This window comes from Mchenga conophoros, linkage group LG3 (genome assembly GCF_057382185.1).
Source record: "Mchenga conophoros isolate Kocher_MC1m ecotype Shallow Benthic linkage group LG3, M_conophoros_male_GT1.1, whole genome shotgun sequence".
Taxonomy (NCBI): Eukaryota; Metazoa; Chordata; class Actinopteri; order Cichliformes; family Cichlidae; genus Mchenga; species Mchenga conophoros.
The window spans coordinates 11,174,616-11,201,101 of NC_140528.1; the positions used below are offsets into that span (position 1 = coordinate 11,174,616).

The following is a 26,486-nucleotide window of genomic DNA, read 5'->3' on the forward strand; positions in this document are numbered from 1 at the left end:
TTACTAATAAACTGTTTCACTGTTACCAATGTGCCCAAACATTCACCTCATTGTCTGCTCTGTGCAAACATCAGCGTGATCACTCAGGGCTGAAATCACTCCCATCACTGGATCACAGTGAATCTGAAGACACAGAAAGATCCTCTGGTCAGACTCAAAAAGCTTGAGATCAGGCTCCACAGAGTTCAGATAGAATCATTTAAACTTGTGTTGAACTGAACTGGTTGCTGGGATGAACTTCTACATAATACAGATCTACATGGGATCTTCTTTTCTGTTGTTTTACTGGGTCAGTTTTGTCCTTTTTTCTCTGTCCTGGTTTTGCTCGTCTGTAAATGATTGAAACTCAGTCAAATAGTTCATTGTTCTCCAGCAAAACGTTTTGGAAACTCATGTTTAACCTTTAAAACTCTGACATGTTTTAGCACACAAGGCTTCATCGGGGAGTTCACTCATGATTGGACCATGAGAACAAAGGTTTTTAGTTCTTTCAAAGAGAGTCTTGGAGATGTTTGATGTTTCTGTTTTTCTGAAACCACCTGAAAGAAAAACTATTTTTCTTGCTTTATGTAGTGTGGAAGTTTTTAATGTTTCTTCATCTGTGATGTTCTTGAATGTGTTCACGTGAAGATGGTACAAATAAACTGTCCTTTCAGCTTTAGCTCCTAATTTATTCATTATTTATGGATGTAGCACAGCAGCCGTCTCTTGATTAACACATGGAGGGCTCGGGATCTGATGGTGTCGTCTCCCTAATTTGCCCACTCAGTAAATCTCACTCATGGCCAAGAAATTGAAATAAACCTTGTTTCCCTGCTGGATACTGATCCACTGTAACTCTGCTCCTCCTTCCTGTTTAGGATTTCTGTGGCTGAAGTAAAATTCCCTCCATCCATCACTTATCCCAGCTAACCCAAAGTGACGTTCCCCCCCAGGGGAACGTAACAAGTGGGGGCTCGTCCGTGATCTTTGAAAAGGGAGTTCTGTGTTGGATTTGGTTTTCTTTTTGATTATCTCGCTTTGGCACCTTTTAGAGATTAATAACTTCCCAGTTAAGGTAGGTGAGTGCCCAGCTGAGCTTTTTAAGTTCCTCCTTCGGGCAGTCTTTTGTTTTTTTGCCTTTGTTGTTTTTGGAGTAATCCTGGGTGGGGATTAATTCTCTGTCGGGGGTAAGCAATTCAGGGCTCCGGTCGCTGAAGTTCTGCCTTTAAAGTTGCCTCGAGCCCAGCACGCTCCGGAAGATAGACAGGGCAAGGTTTTGGAACTGGGTAAGTTGTTTTGTTAACGTGTGTGTGGCGTGAGGTACGTTGGTCAGCTAAAGTAAGTTGTGTGTGGTCTGTTAACTGTCTTAATTAGGTTGTGTTTTGCTAACTCTTCACCATCCCCAAAATGGTTGACACAGCTGCTAGTGTACAGGTGTCTAGAGGCTTGTTTGTGAGCAATAACATTCACCTGGTTCCAGACTTCTGTGAATCCAGTGTTCACAGCTTTTTCAGTGTGTTCGAACGCCTGGCAACTGCACTGCAGTAGCCTCAAGATGTGTGGGGGGTGATGTTGCTGTGTCGGTTGACAGGTAAGGCTCAAGAAGCGTGTTCTGGTCTGTCTAGGCAGGACGGCCTGGTTTATGGAAAGATCAAAAGTGCCATCCTCCAAGCCTATGAACTGGTACCTGAGGCCTATAGGCAGCATTTTCGAGGGTTGGAGTTGGCGCAGGGACAGTTCTATCTTGACTTCGCCAGGGAGAAGGCGAGGCTCTTTGATAGGTGGTGTGCGGCAAGCCAGGTTAATGATGTGGGGTCCATACGTGAGCTTATGCTGGTGGAGGATTTTAAAAACTCTGTCCCTAAGTCTGTGGCCCTTTATTTAAGTGAACAGAGGGTTACAACTCTACAGCAAGCTGCCACCCTGGCAGATGAGTTTAAGCTGACTCATTCAGCAAGTGCGGTAGGACAGGATATCCCTCTGCACTATAGCGCAGCCTGGACAGGTAAAAGTGGGCCAGCTAAGAAGGAAAATGCAGTTATGGTGTTAAGACCTAGGCCCAAACTGTGTTTTTTCTGTCACAAGCCTGGCCATGTGGTTGCCAATTGTGTCAAACTGGCACTCAAACAGAAAGCCCACTCAACACAAAAGGGGCCTGTTTTGAGAAAAGGCTCTCAAACTGACAAGCTTGCCAGACCTACGGAAAGGCTAAACCTGGAGCATAATTGCTTGGTAGCACCCCGTAATCAGTGTACGAGGCCAACTAACCCTGAGCTGCCGCTGGTTGATCCTTTCTCCGGTTCATGTTCAAAACCACCCTTCAGATCTGCACCCCTTGCTAACAAGTATGTCTGTGTTTCAGCGAAGCCTGCTAGCTGCCTGCTGGGTTCTCCACACGTGATAGTTCGAAGCCCTGGCTATCCCATGGGACACTGTTTCAAGGGTTTGGGGCCACTCTCTGGGAATGTTGTGAACCCACTGAGATGGGATTGGCAGCTCCCGCAGGCAATGCCTAACCGGTGCTATGGGGTTTGGTAGGTGGAAAGCCTGCAATTTCTTCATGAAACGGCTATGGACTCACTTTGTGTTATCGTAAATTTGACAAACCATGGGTTTGCATTTATGGGAGGGGGTGTTACGGCCCTAGCAGGGCCTCTCTCTCTCCTGAGGATGCCTGTGTGGGAGTGTCCCACTACCTCCTGCCCGAGGTGCCACCTTTCCCTCCTGTACAGCTGACTCCCATCAGCAATTAAAGGTATTTAAGCCCAGAGCAGGGTGAGCTATGGGCCAGAGTGCCATTTGTGTGGGTACAGCTAGTGAGCTGAGTGTTTTTGCGGTGTTTCCAGCTGGTGAGCTGTGTTTTGTGGTTTTCAGCTAGTGAGCTGCGTTTTCCTTTTGACATTTTGCATTACTGACCAACGCCTGAGTTTTGTTTGTGTTACTCTTATGGTGATAGCAGCTTGTCCGTCTCTTTTAGTTGAATTACTTCAATAAAACTGTTTTATTTAACTGTTTTGCCTCCTTGACTCTTTTTTCTGACCCGGTCACTTTTGTTACTTCCCCCTCCCCGCCTAGACCCCCCCCCCCCCCCCCCCCCCCCCACAGGGGAATGTATTACGAATGGAAACATGTTTAAAAAACACAATGTGAGAGAGACGTTGAGGTCCTTAGAAGTTACCCTGGGTTTTTCTGTCACCCTGCTAGATGTTACACACCTTGTTATTGGACTGATTTCTAAACCTAAAAACATTATTTGTAGTTGTTATTCTTAGTTGTTCTGCTGCCTAAATACCACAGGGTCTGATTATGAAGTTATTGAGCTGCACATACTTTACGACCTGCTTAAGTTCGAGGTCACAGCGTCTGTAGAGCAGCTGGAACATAATGAAGTCTACAAGGTTAAAGTTTTCTCTTCAGTTATTGTTCTTTCTGCTGCTTGGTTTGATGGATCTGAGAGCTTTTGTTTTTATTATTGTTATTATAATTATCATGAATATTTTACTCTCTAGAAGCTTTAAAATAGTGTTTGTGTTTGAAAAAATTGATTTAAGAATTGAACAGAAACATCTGTCCTTCTGAAAATCGCCCAAAGGCACGGAGACAAAGTCAAAGGATGCAACCTGTAACTTTCTCTTCCTTCATGTCAGGACCATCATCCATGATTTATATAAAATGCATATAGCAACAGTAGCACTTTAGTTTGGACTTTATGATTTCTGTAACTGGAAAATATTATTTTGTTTAAAGACAGAAGTGACCGCATTGTTGCAACATCAAAGGGAAATATTAATTAATTAGCATCAAGTATATTTGTTGCTTAAGCGTTTGCACTATAACTTAAGTAGGATTATAACTTTTAAGGAAGGAAAGATTTCAGATATTTAGTTCACTGTTTCAGTTATTTTATATTATTTAAACATTTACGTTGGTCAAATATGATGCTCTAAATCAAATAAAAGTTTGAAAATAAATGATGTATTTTTAAATGCTGCAACAAATGTTCACAAAAAGTAACTATAATTAAAACCAGTTAAACAAAATCAAATGTTTGAATCATGCTTAACCAAATGCCAGGCTGGAGAGCTGAACCTAAAGTATACGTAGAAAGATTTCAACATGTGAGCAGTTTTTAATGTTTTTATCACATATAACTGTCACAGCAGTGGGTCCTGGCCCAATGCTTTGTGTTTTTGGTTTTCTTTGACTCTTGTTTTTCTTGGTTTTTGTTCTTCTTATTTATCAGGCTCTCAGTAATCTTAGTTCTCCCTCCCTCAGTGTTCATTTCAGCCTGTGTTTAGTTTCTGTTCCCGTGTCCCACGTTTCATCGTTTCATGTCGAGTCAGCCCTGTCTCTCTGTTTCCTGTGTCTCCCCAGTCAGCCCCGCCTCCCTCGGGCACTCATGTGTGATACAGAGTAATAAACCTGACTACATTTGCTGCACTCTCTTTATTACCTGTTACTTTAAAATTCATACACTAATTATGTCTGCCCATCTCTCTAATGTGAAGGTCAAAGGTCAACATCCCAGTGACATAAGAATAATCCCAAAGGGGCAAAGGCAGCGGTTAATTTAGCACATTTACCATTAAGGGTACAGCAAGGATATACTTTTACTTATTGTGGCAGGGGTGTGGTCTCTGGCCTGCTGCAGTGGAGGCTGGTGGCGGGACGTTGGACGGCACAGGTGAGGGTGATGGAGCTCATGACTCTCCCCTTTATAGTGACGGAGGAGACTGGCGTGGGGGAAGCGTGTAGTGGAGGAAGTGGCGGGACGTCGCTATGTGACTGCAGACTAAATTGGGCTGCATTGAGTTCATGACTTTTCTTTTATCCCGCCGCCTACGCATCACTGTGAGAGTTAATATGAGATCTCTCTCTGTGGAAAAATAACTTTAAATCCCACTGACGTGTGTATAAATCTATATACGTATAACGTCCCTCTGGGCAGCAACTTAAAAAAACAACTTTTTTTGAAGTGTTGTGAACACAGCGCGCTGGGGCGAATGTCGGCGTTTGCCCAATAGAAAGGAGGAAGCCAGCCAGGCACAGGAAAGAAAGAAACACTCCAGGGCAACGCTGCTGGAACTTTGACTCATTGAGAAATGTTTCCCTGCTTGCATCAAGCCCGGCTGGTGTCCCCTGAGATCCATATCCCACCCTGATTGGTGGGTTAATTCAGCTCCGCCCACAACACTGTAAAGTGTCATACATTATCAAACTAACATTACATTTTCACATTAAGGTGGGGCCAAAAACTATCGTCCTGCGGGCCGCAATTGGCCCGCGGGCCGCGAGTTTGAGACCCCTGGTGTAGGAGGACACCTACTCTGTGTCTGGTTAAGTATAAGAGCCCTTTGTTAGGGGGACCGCTGGACTCTTAGCACCAGCTTTGGGGTCACAGGGTCACACACACACACACACACACACACACACTATGCACAGACTGGTACTCTTTGTTCATACCTGTGTAAGACGTCATAATGAACTTGTGCATATTCATGTAAGCTCAATAAAGAGCAGTGTTACGAGGGAGCAGACGAGAGCGACTGAGGTCAAGTGAAGGAACGGCGCTGTCACAGTTCTCTCCCTCATCAATTGTCTGGTTCCAGCGGTGGGTCTGTGCTAGACGACCCATCACCAGCTTTTTCCACTGGTTACCAGTACGTGGTAGAATCCACTTCCAGATCTGGTTGTCTTTAAATCTGTGAATGGATTGGCTCCATCTTATCTCTCTTTAACAAAATAATCCAAGTGGAGCCCTCAGGTCTGCAGATAAGCAGCTTCTGACCAGAACTAGACGTAAAAACAGAGGTGAGCTTTATCGATGGCTGCAGCCAAACTCTGGAACAGTCGCCCTTCACATCAGGTCGTCACCAACACTGGACATTTTTAAAAGCCGGTTGGAAACACATTTGTACTCTGTAGCTTTCAATCCTGACCAGTCTTTATAGTCATTACTGTGTATGTTTCCTATTTTCTCTCTACTCTGTGCAGCACTTTGGCTCAAGCTGTTTTTAAATGTGCTGATAAATAAATGTAGATTTCTTTGAATAAAACAGTGGAGCCGAGCTTTGAGCTCAGTGTGTAACAGTGTGTGTGTGAGAGCCATGTAATGTCCATGTGTGCATGCTGACTGTGCTGCTCTGACCCCCCTCCTCCTTTCAGGGTGGAGCCTGCTGGAGTCCGATGGTTGAGACCAGGTCTGAGGAAGTGTAAGTGTGTTTTTAATGGGATTCATGAAAACAAAGCAGCACACATTCAACCATCTTCATCATGTCAGGAGTCATCATCAAAGTGTCAATCAATGAACAGATGATGGATCAATAACTGCAGCTGGATTGTGTTTGTTCTCTCCATCAGATTCCTGTCAACTCACAATCGACACAAACACAGTGAACACAAAGCTCCAACTGTCTGACAACAACAGGAAGGTGACACGTGTGGAGGAGGTTCAGTCATATCCTGATCATCCAGACAGATTTGATGTTCCTCAGCTGCTGTGTAGAAATGGTCTGACTGGTCGCTGTTACTGGGAGGTCGAGTGGAGAGGAAACGTTTGTATATCAGTGAGTTACAGAAGCATCAGAAGGAAAGGACGCAGAGATGACTGTGTGTTTGGATACAATGATCAGTCCTGGAGTCTGAGCTGCTCTGATGATGGTCCTTATTCTGTCAGGCACAATAACAGTCGAACATCCATCTCCTCCTCCTCCTCCTCCTCCTCCTCTGTCTCTAACAGAGCAGCAGTGTATGTGGACTGTCCTGCTGGCACTCTGTCCTTCTACAGAGTCTCCTCTGACACTCTGATCCACCTCCACACCTTCAACACCACATTCACTCAAACTCTTTATCCTGGGTTTTGGGTCTGGTCTCCTGGTGCCTCAGTGTCCCTGTGCTGAGTGGAGTGTAAAGAGTGTCTCCTGTTACAGAAACACTCTGACTGTTGAACAGATAGTTCAGTCTGTACATGTCTGTCTCTTTCACTCACAAACACGTTTTCAGATTCATGGATTCAATCAGTTGATGTTTGAAACTCTTCTAAATGATTCCTTGTAAACTTCTTCCTCTTCAGTCACAAACAAACAGGAAGTGATGTCACATGTGTTCCTGTCCACACAGCAGAATGAGTCTATTGCTGACAGTGATGTACAAACAGAGTGAGCATTTCTGAGGCCCAAAATAAACTGAGTAGTTCACTGAATGAACAATGGACTGTGAGCTCAGTTCCTTCATCATTAGTATGGATTATATATGTATATGTATTATATTAGTATCATATATATCAGGTGCTGCTGCTTTCAGTCATTGTGCAAATGTGCTGTTTGTAAGGTTGTAAAGCTGCAGTCAGCTGAGACTGAAGAAGTCACCTGATCAGTGAGCAAATGTTTCTGAAAACGTCCAGATGAACAGAATCAACCTTTTGGGATCAGCCAGCAATGCAGCATCATTGTTGTTCAGCTTCAGAGGTTTGCAGGAATGAACTGATGACCAGAAACAGCTGCAAAGTCCAAGAAAATACCAGCTGGAGTTCAGCTGCATTTGAAGAAGTCAAAGAAAAGTAAGGATGGCAAAGGGCGACGTTTTCTTCCAAAGAGCTGCAAACATGGTCGACGCCTCATTAGAAGAATCATCTGGACATTTGTGAGGAACTCTAACCAAGAAAGCAACGTCACACAGATCCAACAGACAGTTTCCATGACTGCAAGTGTTGAGTGGAAAAATGCTACATTGCATTATTGCATCCTCTCACCACAGGAGGCGCTGTTGGCACCACTGATTGCTGATCAGCTGTTCTCTGATGATCTGATTGATACTGTGAATAACGGGACTCACTGAACTCTGTGACACAGTGAAGATTACAGAGTTTAACTTCAACATCTGACTGACGTCACACAGACAGAAGGATGAACCAGTGAGGCACAGAACACAGTTACTGGAGATACTGGATCAGCTCCATGTGAACCTCTGATGGAGAAGCTGCTGAGCCAGAGAAACATCAGGACATGACAGCAGCTGCACTTATCTAACAACATGTAGCAGAGCTGATCTATGTTAGAGGATCTATCACAGCAGCTGAAGCCAAAGTCCAACACTGGATACCAGCTGAGCCTGTGCTGAGTGTAGTGTTACAGGAAAAGGGCAGAAACACTGGTAGCTCCCAGTGATGCTGACTGGGGCACAGAGCTGAATGATGCAGCATCAGGACACTGTTTCAGTCTGACTGACAGAGAAGCCTGTAGCTGTATCTACATGTGAGGCAGAGGCCACACAAGCAGCTTTCTATGTTTCACAGTGACTGAGATCTTCAGTGGGGGTGGACATGCTCCTGTACAGACCTCTGAGGAGAACCAAGGTGCAGTCAAAGAGTCCAGTCTGTCCTCACAGATGTGAACATGTGCTTTCATCAGGTCTGCTGTCAGCTAGCAGGCTCACATCAGAATCACTGTTCCTGAAAAACACAGTCTGTGTGACATCATCAGTCAGCTGATGGTCCCAGATCTGAATGGTTTCTGTCTCTACTGAGGAAGTCAGAGAATATCACTGAGGTGTGGATCAGGTCTGAGTGAGCTGTGGAGGGACAGCTTTAAACAGTCCACAGGTCTCACGTCCTGCTCAGTCTGGTAGCAGATACCTCGTATTGTTCCAGATGTGCTGACATCAGCAGCAGCACAGCTGTGTGATACCATGAATCTCAGTTATTGATCCAACACACAGTAAATACAAAGATCAGGATTTCTGAGAGTAATCATTATGAGTCTGAACACATGATCACTGAATGTTAGTCTCCACAATAATAAGCTAACACAAGCAAACACAGCTTTCAGCTCTTATTTTGAAACTGGCTTATTTAGAGAGCTGTGATGTGAGCGTGCCTGGCTCTGAGGCACTTGGGTCAGCCTCTGTTGTTTAGAAGTGTTACAGACTGTGAATGACACAGACCTGTCAGTTTCCATGTTTGTCTGTAACACAGCTCAGGGCTCCATGCTGAACGCATCCATCCAGTGTTATTGATCCAGGACTGATACCAGCATTGGGATCAATACTACAACACACAATCACATGTGTCCACGTGATGTGTTTGACCAGCTTTATTCATTAATGATCAATCAGCTTATTTACTGCATCTGAGTCCAGCTTCATTTAAATGATCCAACCATGAAAATGACATCAGTCCTACAGAAGCACTTCATGCTAACAGGAAGTCATTTATTAAGGTGGAATAACACAGAGACACAACCACTCACAGCTAACCTGACCCCACTAACTGCATGTGTTTGGACTGTGGGAGGAAGCCGGAGTACTGGAGAGGACGCACACAAACACGGGAGAACATGAAGCTCTGAAACAAAGATGGTGGATTTGACCTCAGGACCAGGCGGGGTTACGGGGGCCATGACCCCCCAATAATAGATCCAGCTACACTGAAACTGTCAATTTCATTTACTTTTCCTGTTTTAAAGCTATCAGGCTGCTTTGTGGCTCACTCAATACTAAACTAAGATACTTTCAGTGTGAATCATTTGCAGGAACACAGGCAGGATTTAAGGTGCAGAACTTTACAGTCTCTGTCTCAAAGTTGGTCTAAACATGCTAACAGCTCTTTGTTTTTTTCAGTTTTCACTGGTTTGATGTAATGAAAGAAATTTTAAAGAAGCAGACGATTGTTGTTATTTTAGTTCTATAGTTTCATAAATCGTGGTGTGGATCTAAGTCAACATTCAGAATAAATAAGATAATACAGCACTTTGATGGTTGCCTTTGTATTTTCCCAGCAGTGCTCAGGTTGGTTCTCGGCTACATTTACATACAGATGTTAATGTGTTCAGCAGCTGGACTCATCTGAGGAAGGAACATTGGAAAGGTGCTCAGTGCACAACTACATCACTAATTTTATGTAAGACCCTGTGTTTTATTGTATTTATATATTTGTAACATTTGACTCAAACACTTTTGGGAAGGATGAAAATGTTTTCAGGAGGAAGTTTTTCCTTCTGTCCGACTGTAGTACACACAACACTGCGTCTCCCCCCATTATCACACTTCCTCAGGCTGGTGATGAGCGCCCCCTGGTGTCAGTGTTTATGACGTCATGCACAGTGAAACATAAACAGTGTCTGTTAATAAAAAATCATGTGCCCATTCTCATGTTTGCATCATGTTTCTGTAAAATCATCAGCTGTTTCTGAACTTTCTTCATTGTTTGACTCATTCCAACAGCTGTGAGCTGTGATGGAGTCAGAGCAGCTTCATCACTGATGTTCAGGTGAAGCTGAACTTAATAAACTGTAGAAATGATCAGGATTCAGGTTGGATGTGTAAAACACTTCTGTGTGAGGTCGCAGTGCTTCATATGTGTGTGTGGGCTGAAGCACACACGTGTGAGTCCTCAGAGGTTTCACACACATCACTGCACACACTTATAATCCTAGTTTAAGCTTGTGGATCATATCGGACACATCAGCAGCTCTTTGGAGACAAAGATTTGAGATTTAAGATGAGTCATAGTCTTTCTATCCATGGTAGCTTCCACTGCTGAAGAGGATAATTAAGAGCAAGCATCAGCTCTGTCTCATCTAACTACACAGTATTATGATCATGCACTTATGTCTCAAACTAAGACACAATGAGACAAAATGAGTTCTGTGAGTCTTTAGATTATCAGTAAATTCTGGTGACAGTTTGACGCTCAGTGGAGCCATTTTTGGTTTGTGATGAGTGTTTTGTGAGCTTCTGTTTTGTGAATCGCTCTTTGTAATTTAGAAGATGGTGCAGAAATGTGCGCGCCCTTATCTGAGAGGACACGGAGAGAGTGTCGCAGACTCGAGGTGAGGAGATAAACCTCGGAGCTGGATGGCCTGCACGTTACCCATGTGCATCTTTTCAGTGACATCAAGTGAACCCATAATAAGCATTTCTATGTCTTAGACATCATGTCCATTTCTAATGAGAGATTATTTTTAAATGAGGGAAACCTGGTCTAACAACACGCTTACAACAGAGCTAAAGGTTCACCACAGTGAGACGGTGGGACTCTGATAAGAACTGAAACACTGTGTATGAACAGCTGAGACAAAACTATATATAAACACTCATTTATTCCAGTTTAGTTTACAATGATTTTAAAGTAATGTGGAACGATTCATGTTCATGAGCTGTTACAAACACAACTATTGATTTGTCTATATATGGTCGGACTACAAGGCTTGTGTTGAGGCTCTTGGAATAATGTGTGAATTACAGCAAGAAATGATGGTTTTCCATTTTACCAAAGTGGAATAAAATCACCACAGCAAAGAAATCATGTTATTGTCTGCAGCTAAAATATATGGTGAACATGGTTTTATAATAACGTGCAAACACAACCTCACTCTGCTCTATACGAGGAGCCAACCACAGCTGTCCGGGTCTTCATCCACCACCTCCACCATCTTTGCTCATCATCATTCACTTAATTGCTGATTGGTTTAAATCAAACTCCATTACAGGTTCAACTCCATTATATAACAGCATGTTGACTTTGGATCTGGTGTGCAGTGCCACCTTAAAAGATGAGGAAACTAAGAGATTACAAAAAAAGAAGTGGAGGAGTTAAAGAGCTGCAGCAGATTAACAGTTTCTGACAGTCATGTGTTAGAAATAGGACGATTAGATGAGCTGAGGGATCCATCTACTGCTCAGTGAAGCCTCATCAGAAACAGTCTCAGTGGAAGGATGGCTCTATTGTTAAGGAAGGACACAGGCAGAAAGACTGGCGTCTGTCACACAGGAACTGGACTGAAAATCAGCTGCACATATTCATCAGTATGTGCAAACATATTATAGGTGTGGAATTCAGGACAGTACCATCAGAAGTTGATCCACTGTGCAAATGTCTGATTGGCAGTGGCTTCATTTTTCACTATGAACAAACTGCTAATGCAGCATCACAGGACGTCAGCCATGGATTGGCCTCCCCAGACCTCAACATTACTGAAACATCTTAACAGAGGATGGAAACAAAGGGAACCAACATCCAAGAAAAGAGCTGCTGCTGAAAACTTCCTCACAGAAAACACAAACAAGCTTGACTAAGAGACTCCAGGCTGTGCTGAATTATAAAGGTGGACTGACCTCCAGGGTCCTTAGTATCATATAAGCTCAGTTTGTGTCTTATATACTTTCCATTTATATAACAAAATATATAGAAAGGAGGGTGGTTTAAGATGTGTGTAGAGTTTTATTCATTATCTTTAGACAAACAAAGAAAGCACCATCCATTCGTCTCCAGTCTGTATGAAAAACAGGGGAAAGGTCAAATTAAAACTTTGAAATTCCTTTCACAATAAATCCATAAAAAAACAAAGTAATAAATATAAAAGTGTTTAAACCCACTTTTCCATAAAGCTGTCAATAGGAAATGTTCCAGTAAACATGTCTGTGTTTCTGCTGTTTTCCTGTCATGCGTCCACAGCTGACAGGTAACCCTATTGGAGTCGCCATAGTGACGGGTGGCGTCTCAGCTTCAGCGTGTTGATGGGCACAGCCATGGTTACCACAGCTGGAGTTGGTGTACGGCGAGCTGTGAGAGGACAGAGATGGAGAACGCACATTTAACTCTTTAACAGGAGATACGTTACGACTAACAGACGACTGCTGTCTACATGATGTCTTTGCAGCCCTTATGCTACATGTTACACAACTTTTCTTCATGCCAACAAGACTGAGGTGCCACATAGTCGACACATACAGCTGATTATGATGCATGTTTTACTATTGCTATGTTCACATCATCTGCTTGGCTTTATTACTGAAAGCCTGGAGATCCTCTGACGTGTGCATGGCTGATGTGAAGTATGATTAGTCCTACATGACATCAACAACAGAGGCAATGAAAGCTTTGTTGTTAACAGGTTGTAGGTAAAGTCAAATGTCTACTTCTACACTTGTGTTGGGTAAAGTTCTTCTCACTGCAGCAGATTTATATCTGTGCTTTCACAGGGCGTGATGTGGAGCTCAGCGCTGAGGTGCAGGTCTCCTTGGAGACGGCATCCTGGCTGAAAATATTATCATGCTTCCAAAACATTTCAGCTTTTATTTTGAAAGAAACAAGACTTGAAAACGAATCCCCTTCTTCCTCTTTGTCTTTGTTCTTCAGAGGAGTGTCACCTGGACAAACTCAGGGCTGTTCTAGAGCCTTTCTTATTATTTGACTCCATAGAAATAAAACTGAATCGAATCAAACAAAAACTCCCAAACAGCTAAAACACTTTGCTTTATTCTCTTTTTTAACAAATACGTTGAAGTCCATCCATAACAACACAGCTGAGATCTCCTTTGTAATCAAGTGTTTACATCCTTTGTACAGATCCAAATCCAAATCTTTAGTCCTAAACAGGCAGTGGTTACAAACAGGAAGACGAGCAGTCCATTAAACAGTCTACAGGGTCAAACATACAGAGAATTCAAACAGCTATTAAAAACAAATAACTGGACACTGAAAAACTTCAGTGATGTGTGAGGCACCAAAGGGAAGCAGCTGAGTATATTCAATGAATTATCTTCAAATACAAAGACAGAAACTCCTACAGGCAGCACGCAAACTGAGCAGGATACACAAAGATCAGAGATTACAAAATAAATCAGAAAATGACTTCAAACTTACTGAGAGCAAGGCCTCTGTTACAAATCTGTCTAATAGAAAAACATGCTGTACAGATACAATACGGTCAGTGTTCATGGTCATTTAAAAACTGGCTCTACCTGAACCACTTCAATATTTTATGAAGTCACTGAGTCGACCATTTCTACAGTTTGTTTCCTTCATTGCAGTTAGAGTGCGGCTGGTAAGGATGAAAACACACACAGAGCGTAAATTGTCTTTGTTAGTAACAAACGTCAGCAAAGAAAAGACAAAACACACAAACACTCTCATGATATTCATGAATCATTAGAAAGCATCCAAACATTCTGCTCGTGGACTTTTACAGTCTTATTTGCACTCGCTCATCTTCATAATCATCCTGATCAATACATGACAGGGGAGGCTTTGAGGTAGGCGGGGCTCTCTGCTGATGTCAGCATGAAAGGCAGGACCAGCGTCTGCCACATGTTGGTGAAACATCACAGTACACTGGCGTGGTTTCCTTTCCAGATGTTGGACGTTTGACACTTCAACGTTGAGGCGAACAAGAAGACACAGTTTTGGGTCGGGTTGCTGCAGGGTTTCTAACTGAGCAAAAGCAGAAGCACACAGACCAACAGGGATCAGATGCTGAGTGTTAGAGGAACATCTGTGCTGATCACTGAATGCTGCTGTGGTCTCTTGTTGAAGTTGGCTGGTGGGACAGTCTAATAGTGATATCCTGCCCATCGGAGGAACACTTTTAAACACACATGCAATACTTTGTTTGTATTACAGTCACAGTTTATGTTATTTTTGTCCTTTAAAAGTGTTGCTGTACTATAAAGTCCTATAATTTGAGGCTAAAATGGCTCAGAGAGTCTCTCTCTCAGAGGATCTCCTTTGAAAGTGGAGACGGCTTTATCCGCTGATCCACGTCACTTTACCTGGATGTTTTCTTTGAAGCTGGATGAAGACTCCTCTCCCTCACTCCTGCTGCAGCTGTGTGGTCCAGTTGGCCTCTGAGGTCACAGTCAACATCTGTAGCAGAAGAGGGGAAATAAAAGTCCAGGTTACCAAAACTGGGAGCTTTTCCAAAATAGAGCGTAACTGGACTTTTTCAGCCTTACAGGCAGATAGTCGTCTGAAGCTGCAGCTTTTTCTTTTGAGCTTTTTCCAATCTCTGCTCTCGGCTTTCTTTGAGAACATGTCTGCTTTCTTGGCATGGGTCTGTCTGCTGTTGGTGAAGAGACTAAATCCACATACTCGCTACTAAGATCTCCTCAAGTAGTCTCAACCAGATTACAGTTTAAGAGTAAATGTCTCCTGAGAGTTTCACCTTGGGGAGATGCTGTCTTGCTAACATGCAATCATGAGCATTAATCTATGAGGTGAAAAAGTAATTTTAAAAGCTCCAGCCACAAGTTTTATTTCATCTGTGTTTTGGTCAGAGTCCCATCAGACCTCCAGAATGGTGTCAGAGTTTTTTCTATCCATGTGATGAGCACAGGCCTCAGGTCCAGACCTCCACGGGCACCATAGCCTCTTTGGAGCTAATAGGTGCAAGAAGGTTTTGTTGGGATAGGAACTGAAGAGGAAACTGACGAGGAAGGCAAGGATCTTCTTCGGCTCCTTCGAGCCAGGACCTCTTTGTGTAGGCCAGCATTGGCCAGGTAGCCCTCCAGCATCGCTGGATGGCCGACAGTGGAAAACCTAGAGGAGTAGGAGAGAAACAGCAGCTTGGAGCATGTCTTTATACTGTTTAGTTTTTAGAGCCACAGACTTTCTTTTAATGTCATTGTTCAGGATCTATGACTGATTATGTATTTATTGTATTCCTCCATGACTGTGTGACAGCAAGTGGAAAAAACCAGCTTCACCTTTGTTGATATGCTTGTAATTTTAATATTGATTAAATGGCCCATGAAATAATAGAAAGCTCATATATGAAAATGTATTTTAAGAAGTAAAATGTTAATCTGAGTACAAAGGAGTACACTCACCTTCTGGTAGATGGAGGTGTAGCGAGCGCTGGTGAACATCCAGGCCTCCTCGTAGAACTGATCACTGATTGGATCCAAAACATCGATGGAGGATCTGTGTAAGTGCTGAGGATCGTCCTGATGGACAGAACAGAAGGAGAGTGAGACAAGTGAAGATATACTAAACAACACTGTGACATGAACTGAGCCACACACAGTTTGATTCACAGGTGATTGACACATTATTTGACCACGAGCAATCTTTTCTGGTTTGACGCCGTCTTTGTAGCCAGAAACCAGCTCTCTCCTCGGCTTCCTCCACTACACGCTTCCCCCACGCCAGTCTCCTCCGTCACTATAAAGGGGAGAGTCATGAGCTCCATCACCTGTGCCGTCCAACGTCCCGCCACCAGCCTCCACTGCAGCAGGCCAGAGACCACACCCCTGCCACAATAAGTAAAAGTATATCCTTGCTGTACCCTTAATGCTAAATGTGCTAAATTAACCGCTGCCTTTGCCCCTTTGGGATTATTCTTATGTCACTGGGATGTTGACCTTTGACCTTCACATTAGAGAGATGGGCAGACATAATTAGTGTATGAATTTTAAAGTAACAGGTAATAAAGAGAGTGTAGCAAATGTAGTCAGGTTTATTACTCTGTATCACACATGAGTGCCCGAGGGAGGCGGGGCTGACTGGGGAGACACAGGAAACAGAGAGACAGGGCTGACTCGACATGAAACGATGAAACGTGGGACACGGGAACAGAAACTAAACACAGGCTGAAATGAACACTGAGGGAGGGAGAACTAAGATTACTGAGAGCCTGATAAATAAGAAGAACAAAAACCAAGACAAACAAGAGTCAAAGAAAACCAAAAACACAAAGCATTGGGCCAGGACCCACTGCTGTGACATTTATATGTGATAAAAACATTAAAAACTGCTCACATGTTGAAATCTTTCTACGTATACTTTAGGTTCAGCTCTCCAGCCTGGCATTTGGTTAAGCATGATTCAAACATTTGATTTTGTTTAACTGGTTTTAATTATAGTTACTTTTTGTGAACATTTGTTGCAGCATTTAAAAATACATCATTTATTTTCAAACTTTTATTTGATTTAGAGCATCATATTTGACCAACGTAAATGTTTTAATTTCATATAAAATAACTGAAGCAGTGAACTAAATATCTGAAATCTTTCCTTCCTTAAAAGTTATAATCCTACTTAAGTTATAGTGCAAACGCTTAAGCAACAAATATACTTGATGCTAATTAATTAATATTTCCCTTTGATGTTGCAACTATGCGGTCACTTCTGTCTTTAAACAAAATAATATTTTCCAGTTACAGAAATCATAAAGTCCAAACTAAAGTGCTACTGTTGCTATATGCATTTTATATAAATCATGGATGATGGTCCTGACATGAAGGAAGAGAAAGTTACAGGTTGCATCCTTTGACTTTGTCTCCGTGCCTTTGGGCGATTTTCAGAAGGACAGATGTTTCTGTTCAATTCTTAAATCAATTTTTTCAAACACAAACACTATTTTAAAGCTTCTAGAGAGTAAAATATTAATGATAATTATAATAACAATAATAAAAACAAAAGCTCTCAGATCCATCAAACCAAGCAGCAGAAAGAACAATAACTGAAGAGAAAACTTTAAACTGTCATGAACCGAAGTTCCGAGCGCAGGCTGGACCCAGTAGCAGAACACACACACCAGGGTAGGAGAGAATAAAGAAAGTACATTTTATTACAACTAAAGGTGTCCCGTGAGGGTAGCCGGAAAAACAACGTATGGAACCAGAAGAAACCGAGGGACTGGGAAGGTGAACCGCGCAGGGAACGCCGAGAGCGGGGCTGTGAGAGGCTGTAAAACAAAAAGAGAAACAGATTACTGGGGTGCGGAAAAAAAAGGCAGCATACCAGGGAAGGTGGAGTATGTGTCTCACAGTGATAGCCGGGCTGAGTGAACCAGAGGGGGGGGAGCTCCAAAGGGGTCGAGACAGCGAGGCTGATGGTGATCTGAATCTCAGGCGGACAGGTGGACAGGCAGGTGGCTCGTAAAAAACGCCGAGTTGTGATCTGGGTACACAGGGCAAAAAAACAGTGTTAGTTCCGATGGAGAGTTTGTCATAAGAGTTTTTCCCGCAGGTGTACGTTACCGCTGAGAGACGACTATGGACTGGCGTGGAGCAGCAGGTAGGGCAGGATTAAATAGTCCACCTGGTGATTGCCTGGGATGGGGTGCAGGTGTGGGGTTAGCAGCCACGCCCGTGGGCGTGGGCATCCCAACAGCACCCCAGACGCCGGGCTGCGGACCATGACAGTACCCCCCCCTCAAGGGTCGCCCCCAGGCGACTGGCCGGGACCCCGCCTGCGGAGAGAAGCACGGAAAGCAGAGATTAGACGAGGGTCCAGAACGAAGGAGCGCGGGACCCAGAGGCGGTCCTCGGGGCCGTACCCCTTCCAATCCACGAGATACTGCCAGCCGCGCCCGCGCCGGTGCGCATCCAGGATCCGCCGGACCGCATAGGCCGGATGGCCGCCGATGAGCCGGGCGGGAGGAGGGGGCTCGGAAGGAGGGCACAGGGGGCTGAGGCGGACCAGCTTAAGTTGAGATACATGGAACGTGGGATGTACACGCCAAGAGGCCGGAAGCCGGAGCCTGACCGCCACCGGGTTGATGACCCGGTCCACTTCGTACGGCTCGATGAAACGGGGAGCCAGTTTGCGGGACGTGCCCCGGAGCGGGATATTCCCAGCAGCCAACCAAACCTCCTGTCCCGGCTGGTAGTCAGGGGCTGGGGCGCGGCGATGATCGGCGTAGTGCGCCTGTCGTTCCTTCGCGCGCAGGAGGGCGCGGCGAGTGCAGCGCCACACACGTTGGCAGCGCCGGAGGTGATGAGAGGCCGACGGGACGGAGAGGGACAGGTCCTCTTCCGGGAAGAGCGGAGGCTGATACCCGAGGGACGCTTCGAAAGGAGACAAGCCGGTGGAAGACGAGGTGAGAGTATTGTGGGCGTACTCCACCCAGGGCAGGTAAGTAACCCAGGAGGAGGGGTTTTGACTGGCTACGCACCTCAGCATAGTCTCCAGCTCCTGATTAAGACGTTCAGTTTGCCCATTGGATTGCGGGTGGAAACCGGAACTCAAACTGACCTTGGCGCCGAGAATGGAGCAGAAGGTCCTCCACACTTGTGAGGTGAACTGGGGACCTCGATCGGAGACAATGTCCAGGGGAATTCCGTGGAGCCTGAAAACATCAGTGATCAATGCTTGGGCAGTCTCAGCAGCCGAGGGCAGCTTGGCTAGCGGGATGAAGTGAGCGGCCTTAGAAAACCGATCCACAACGGTGAGGATGACACATTTTCCAGAAGAGGTGGGGAGACCGGTAACAAAGTCGAGGGAGATGTGAGACCAGGGCCGGTGGGGAGTAGTGAGTGGGTGGAGCTGACCTACGGGATGCTTCGTGGATGACTTATTACGAGCGCAGACGGCACAGGCAGACACGTAGTCCCTCACGTCCTGTAGTAGCGATTTCCACCAGAAGTGTCTGCTGAGGAGGCGCGCCGTTCTGCTCACGCCCGGGTGGCACGCGAATCCAGTGGATGACTGCTCCCCGGGCGGCGGCGGGAACGAAGCGCCGTCCTGGCGGTCCAGTCCCTGGGTCAGGGTCCCCCGGGAGCGCTCGGCAAATGGTCTCCTCAATTTCCCAGGTGAGAGCACCCACCACGCAGGTGGCTGGTAGGATGGTGGCGGGGGGGGGGGGCGCCTCACTGTCGGGGGAATACAGACGGGAGAGCGGATCGGGTTTGACGTTTCGTGACCCGGGACGATAGGAGAGTGTGAAGTTGAAGCGGGCGAAGAATAGGGACCAGCGAGCTTGACGGGGATTCAACCTCTTGGCGGTTCTAAGGTACAGTAGGTTTTTATGATCTGTCCATATAATGAAGGGCTGTTCGGCCCCCTCCAGCCAGTGACGCCATTCCTCCAATGCGAGTTTTACCGCTAGGAGTTCCCTGTCGCCGATGTCGTAATTCCTCTCCGCGGGGGTGAGTCGGCGTGAGAAAAAGGCGCACGGCCGGAGTTTATTCAGGGGCCCAGACCACTGGGAGAGAACCGCCCCAACTCCCGCATCAGACGCGTCAACCTCAACAACAAACTGTTTAGAAGAGTCAGGATGGGTTAAGAATGGGTGTGGACGTGAATAATCGCTTCAACTTAGCGAAGGCTGCGTGGGCCTCAGGGGACCATGTGAAAGACACCTTGGGTGAGGTGAGTTGGGTGAGAGGCGCGGCCACCTGGCTGTAGTTTCGAATGAAACGGCGATAAAAATTCGCAAACCCCAGGAAGCTCTAAAGCTTCTTCCGTGTCTCCGGAACCGGCCATTCCAATATCGCTTTGATCTTCACCGGGTCGGTCTTCACCTGCCCACCAGCGAGGATGTAGCCCAAGAAGGAAATGGATGAGGCGTGGAACTCACATTTTTCCGCTTTTACGTACAGTCTATTTTCGAGCAGCCGTTGTAGCACGCTTCTCACATGGATGCGATGGTCCTCGAGCGTCTTGGAAAAAATCAGAATATCATCCAGGTAAACAAAAACAAACACGTTCAGGAAATCCCGTAACACGTCGTTGACTAGGGCTTGAAAAACCGCTGGGGCGTTCGTTAACCCGAACGGCATCACCAGATATTCGAAATGCCCTAGTGGGGTATTTGAAGGCGGTCTTCCACTCGTCGCCCTCACGTATCCGTACCAGGTGGTAGGCGTTCCGCAGATCCAGTTTGGTGAAGACAGTAGCTCCCTGGAGTGAGTTAAAAACAGAACTAATGAGTGGGAGGGGATATTTGTTTTTGACGGTGACGTCGCTCAGCCCCCTGTAATCAATGCACGGGCGGAGCGTCCCGTCTTTCTTTCCCACGAAGAAAAAACCCGCAGCCACGGGGGAGGATGACGGCCTAATACGTCCTGCAGTTAGCGACTCCTGGATGTAATTCTCCATGGTTTCTCTTTCGGGGCGAGACAGGTTGTATAATCTGCTAGAGGGCAGCGAAGCACCCGGGAGCAGATCAATAGCACAGTCATATGGACGGTGAGGCGGGAGTGAGAGCACCTCGTCTTTACTGAACACCTGCCGGAGATCGTGATAGTCGGGGGGCACGGAAGAGAGATCCGGCGCGGGTGGCGGGGCGGGCCTCCGTTCCGTTGAGGCGGAGGGAACGGCTGACCTCAGGCAGTTCGCTAGACAAAACACACTCCAGCTCGCGATACTCTTTCCGGCCCAATCTATGTGTGGGTTATGTCTCTGTAACCAGGGGTAGCCTAGGATAAGCGGGGTGTCAGGAGCGGGAAAAGTGAAAAAAGACAGCTGCTCTTGGTGGTTACCTGATGTGATTAACCGTACAGGCGCGGTTTGGTGAGTTATGTATGCAAACACTTGATTGTTTAATGTAGACGCAGGGATGGGCGGTTCGAGTGGAGTAAGAGACACAGCTAACCTCTTAGCCAGCTTCTCATCCATAAGGTTCTGTTCCGCCCTGGAGTCCACCAACGCGGGGCATGTAAAAGTCTGATTAGGAGTCACGATAGTAACGGACAGTAACAATCGGGGTATAGTAGTACTTAAGAGTGCTGCCCACCCGTATCCCCGGACTTACCGGTGGGCCGGGTCGTTTGAGCGGACCGGGCAAACAGCGATGCGGTGACCGGGCCTCCCACAGTACAGGCATTCTCCAGCCCGAAATCGGCGTTCCCTCTCCTCCGGATAAAGCCGAGAGCGTCCGATCTGCATGGGTTCGGGCGGGGGAGGCGACGGAGAGCGCGCACACGCAGCTGGGGGCGGAGAAACGCGGATCCCGGGGCGTACTACGGAGCCCATAGGCTTAGGCCGCCGCTCAGCATCCCTCTCCCGCAAGCGTCTATCGATCCTACGGGCGAGGGAGGCTAATTCTTCAAAGGATCTGGTCTCCTCGTGAAACGCTAGTTGGTCCTTCATCTGGTCGTTTAATGACCGTAAAAAAAACCCACGAAGGGCCGAATCGGGCCAACCTACGGCGACCGCTCGGGTACGGAATTCAACTAGGTACTCCGCAATACTGCGCCGCCCCTGACGGAGCCCCAGCAACTTCTGCGCGGCATCGTCCTCCGAAACCGGAGGGGAAAACGTAGCCTGGAACTCCTCCAGGAATTCATCGTAATCACAATCACGAATGGGGTGAGAGTTTAAGTAAGCTTCAGCCCATGCTAGAGCACGCCCCCGTAACAATCCCACGAAGTGGGAGATCTTAGCAGCATCCGTGGGAAACGCGTGAGGCGTGCGACTGAAAAACAAGGAGCACTGGAAAAGGAACCCCCCACACAGGTCCAACTCCGCGTGAAAGGGTTCCAGCGGCGGAGGTGAAACGCCGCGGTGCACGGGGTCGGGAGGCCTAGTTTGTAACTTATTCTGAGTGTCACTCAGCTCTTGACAACGGTCTTGGACTGGAGCTGCTGATTGTGGCGACCGAGGATAGCGCCCTGTTTATTAATAGCGGAGCGGAGTGGATCTGCTGGGTCCATACTGGCCAGTCCGTACTGTCATGAACCGAAGTTCCGAGCGCAGGCTGGACTCAGTAGCAGAACACACACACCAGGGTAGGAGAGAATAAAGAAAGTACATTTTATTACAACTAAAGGTGTCCCGTGAGGGTAGCCGGAAAAACAACGTATGGAACCAGAAGAAACCGAGGGACTGGGAAGGTGAACCGCGCAGGGAATGCCGAGAGCGGGGCTGTGAGAGGCTGTAAAACAAAACCAAAGACAGAAGTGACCGCATAGTTGCAACATCAAAGGGAAATATTAATTAATTAGCATCAAGTATATTTGTTGCTTAAGCGTTTGCACTATAACTTAAGTAGGATTATAACTTTTAAGGAAGGAAAGATTTCAGATATTTAGTTCACTGCTTCAGTTATTTTATATGAAATTAAAACATTTACGTTGGTCAAATATGATGCTCTAAATCAAATAAAAGTTTGAAAATAAATGATGTATTTTTAAATGCTGCAACAAATGTTCACAAAAAGTAACTATAATTAAAACCAGTTAAACAAAATCAAATGTTTGAATCATGCTTAACCAAATGCCAGGCTGGAGAGCTGAACCTAAAGTATACGTAGAAAGATTTCAACATCTGAGCAGTTTTTAATGTTTTTATCTAGTGCTGTCAAGAGATTAAAAAAAAATAGAGATTAATTAATTATGATTTTTAATTAATTGATCTAATTAATCTCTTTTTTAATCTCACCTAAAAATAGCTGAGGAAAGCCCTCAACTTATTGTGGCAGACCAAAAGACTGATATAACAAAGAAAGTGACTTTATAAAGTCATTTATTGTTTAACAAACGTTAAACAGATGCAACCATTTACATACTGTTGTATTCTTTTGTAAAATAAGTGGAAAAATAAATACAAATAAAATCAAATAAATTAAGTGCTGCAAGTTAGCACATCAGAGTTGCTCTTTTCTGAGCAATACAGCACTGAAATTCCTCTGCTTCAGATAATGAAAAATAAAACTGACATTGCAGTGCTGCAAGTTAGCACATCAAAGTATTCTTCCATCACAAAAAAAAAAGTGCTGAACATCAAGCAATCTATTCTAGTAGGCTACAAATGACACAGCAGCTATGCTGACCACATGTGTCTCATTTCTTCTTCCTCAGCCAGTCGCTAAGACACACCAGCCTGGTAACATTTTCTGGAAGCAAGGCTGCCCTTTTCTTTTGCACTATGTGGCCTGCAAGGCTAAAGAGTCTCTCACAGGGTACAGAGGTAGCTGGGGAGGCCAGGTACTTTTGTGCTAGGACTGACAGCTTTTCATAGACTCCTGAGTGAGCATACCACCACTGCAGGGGACAGTCATCAATACTGATGCTGGGTTCTGCTCTGTAGCGCTGCAGCTCTCCAGACTCAATTCCATCTTCTGAGTCAGAGTCAGACCCCAGAAGGAGTTCGCTCCTCCTCTTCTTCTGAGCTGGTCCATCATCCTCTGTGGAGGGCTGGAGACTATCTGCTCTTCTGGGCTCTGCTGCCTGGAGCATATTCTCCAGAATGGTCCACACCTGAATGAATGAATGAATGAATGATTGTGATTAAAACTAAGTGCTTTTTTTTTTATTTTATTTAATCTTGTAAAGAACTTTGTGTTCCATATAATAAATAAAAGTTTGATTTGATAATGAATTGGACTCATTAGTCCAGCTTAACCTTATTGTCCTACCTGTTCCCTCTTTTCTCTTGGAAGACATTTCAAATCCTTAAACCGTGGATCCAATGCTGTGGCCACCTCGAACCATATCTCGTTGCCATTAGCTCGTCGTGCTGCCAGATCCTTCTGGAAGGCATTCTTGAACTTCACCACGTAGGCAGGATCATCATCAGTAATGTCCATGACACGGTACAGATGGCGAAAAGCAGGCAGCACTACAGAGCAAGAGACGTAGGCCTCACCACCCAGCAGCTCTGTCACATACCTGCAGAGGTGGAGAGGTTTGCTAAATAAACCTAGCTGGATTCATTTAAATCAAAGTGTAACTGATTTCCAATTTAATTGTCCTTAAAAGTTCCTTGTTATGTTCATTAATTTTGATTTTACACATGTAACAGTAGTTTATATAATTAAAATGGGAAGGTGTTTATTTGAACTTACTTGCATGGTTCAAGCAGGAGCTCCAGCCTCTGCAGTTTTGCCCACTCAGCTTCGGTTGGCAAGACCAACCTGTGGTTCTGTTGGTCCAACGTAGCCTGGACAGCCTCTCGGTTACATAGGAGGCGTGAGACCATTGCGAGAGTCGAGTTCCACCTGGTGGGTACATCCTGTATAAGTTGATCGCTCTTCTTTCCGAGTGCTACTTGTTGTTGGTTAAGTTCTGTGGTACTCGCAGGGCTTTGTTTAAAATGACCAACAATCTTGCGGCACTTTGCCAGTACACCGACAAAACCACTGCTATCGAGACATACCGTGATGGTCCTCTGGAGAATGTGAGCATTGCAGGCGATGTGCTCATATGGAAGTGCTCTCATAGCAGCCAGCATGTTTGCTGCGCTGTCTGTGCCAATGGTGGATATCTTGTTTTCAATACCCCAGTCATTTGCTACCTTGAGGAACTGTTCGGCGCATTTATCAGCAAAGTGCCTGGTTTCTGTTCTCATGACGGTCAGTGCAAATGAGTTGAGGTTCCACTCACTATCAATAAAGTGTCCAGTCACCCCAAAATAGCTGTGGTTGCCAGCTGAGGTCCAGTGATCTCCGGTTATAGCAACACAGTTGGGAGAATCCTCCGCCAAAATCTCAAGTTTGTTTTTCTTTTCGCCGTCGTACATTTTGCTGATTTTGGTCGTTACTGTAGTCCTGCACGGCGGCTTGTATGACGGGTCATTGGACGCAATTTGCAACACCTCTGTCAATCCTTCGTCCTCTACTATATTTATCGGCCTACAGTTCATCGCTATCCACTTGGCAATAACATTAGTCAGCCTGTCGTTCGCAGACTTGCTCATACGAGGGGTATTCTCTAGTTTTGTTTGGCGAAAAGCTTTGCTCTGGCTTGCTATATTGCTAACGTCTTCACTGCTAGCTGTTGCTGCACTCGCGGCTGGGTGCTTTGCGTTGAGGTGATAGGCCAAACTTGAGCTGCTTCGGTGGTAAGCAAACTCCTTCTTACACTCTAGGCAGACCACTTTACCTTTGTCAATGGTGCCGTCGGGGCGTTTATGAAATACAAATTTCCCGTTCATTGGGCCAACAACTCTCAGATGCGCCTCCATATCCACACTGTAAGCTAATCACCACTTCTCACCTTGACCTCACGACGTGACTCCACCCCCAACAAGTCAAGCACAAGGAGCCCAGCACATAAAAACGGATTTTATAACATAGCAACTCTCATACAAAATCAATGACGTCAAGAGATTAAAAATTAGATTAACGAGATTAAAAAACACAACGCGCTAAATAGCATTGTAATTAATTAATCGCAATTAACGCGATAATTTGACACCCCTATTTTTATCACATATAAATGTCACAGCAGTGGGTCCTGGCCCAATGCTTTGTGTTTTTGGTTTTCTTTGACTCTTGTTTTTCTTGGTTTTTGTTCTTCTTATTTATCAGGCTCTCAGTAATCTTAGTTCTCCCTCCCTCAGTGTTCATTTCAGCCTGTGTTTAGTTTCTGTTCCCATGTCCCACGTTTCATCGTTTCATGTCGAGTCAGCCCTGTCTCTCTGTTTCCTGTGTCTCCCCAGTCAGCCCCGCCTCCCTCGGGCACTCATGTGTGATACAGAGTAATAAACCTGACTACATTTGCTACACTCTCTTTATTACCTGTTACTTTAAAATTCATACACTAATTATGTCTGCCCATCTCTCTAATGTGAAGGTCAAAGGTCAACATCCCAGTGACATAAGAATAATCCCAAAGGGGCAAAGGCAGCGGTTAATTTAGCACATTTAGCATTAAGGGTACAGCAAGGATATACTTTTACTTATTGTGGCAGGGGTGTGGTCTCTGGCCTGCTGCAGTGGAGTGGGCAAATTAGGGAGACGACACCATCAGATCCCGAGCCCTCCATGTGTTAATCAAGAGACGGCTGCTGTGCTACATCCATAAATAATGAATAAATTAGGAGCTAAAGCTGAAAGGACAGTTTATTTGTACCATCTTCACGTGAACACATTCAAGAACATCACAGATGAAGAAACATTAAAAACTTCCACACTACATAAAGCAAGAAAAATAGTTTTTCTTTCAGGTGGTTTCAGAAAAACAGAAACATCAAACATCTCCAAGACTCTCTTTGAAAGAACTAAAAACCTTTGTTCTCATGGTCCAATCATGAGTGAACTCCCCGATGAAGCCTTGTGTGC

The 26,486-nt window shown here is 45.3% G+C and overlaps 1 protein-coding gene across 1 annotated transcript; it reads right to left on the reverse strand.

The window, feature by feature from the left end:
* Positions 1-22,931: 22,931 nt before the first annotated feature.
* LOC146577261 (E3 SUMO-protein ligase ZBED1-like) lies at positions 22,932-25,860 on the reverse strand. Its single transcript, XM_085252634.1, has 3 exons — positions 24,270-25,860; positions 23,841-24,093; positions 22,932-23,682 (listed from the first exon to the last, which is right to left on the reverse strand). Exons 1-3 carry the CDS (start codon positions 25,385-25,387, stop codon positions 23,266-23,268), a joined length of 1,788 nt encoding a protein of 595 aa, XP_085108760.1. The 5' UTR covers positions 25,388-25,860; the 3' UTR covers positions 22,932-23,265.
* Between the last annotated feature and the right edge of the window lie 626 nt (positions 25,861-26,486).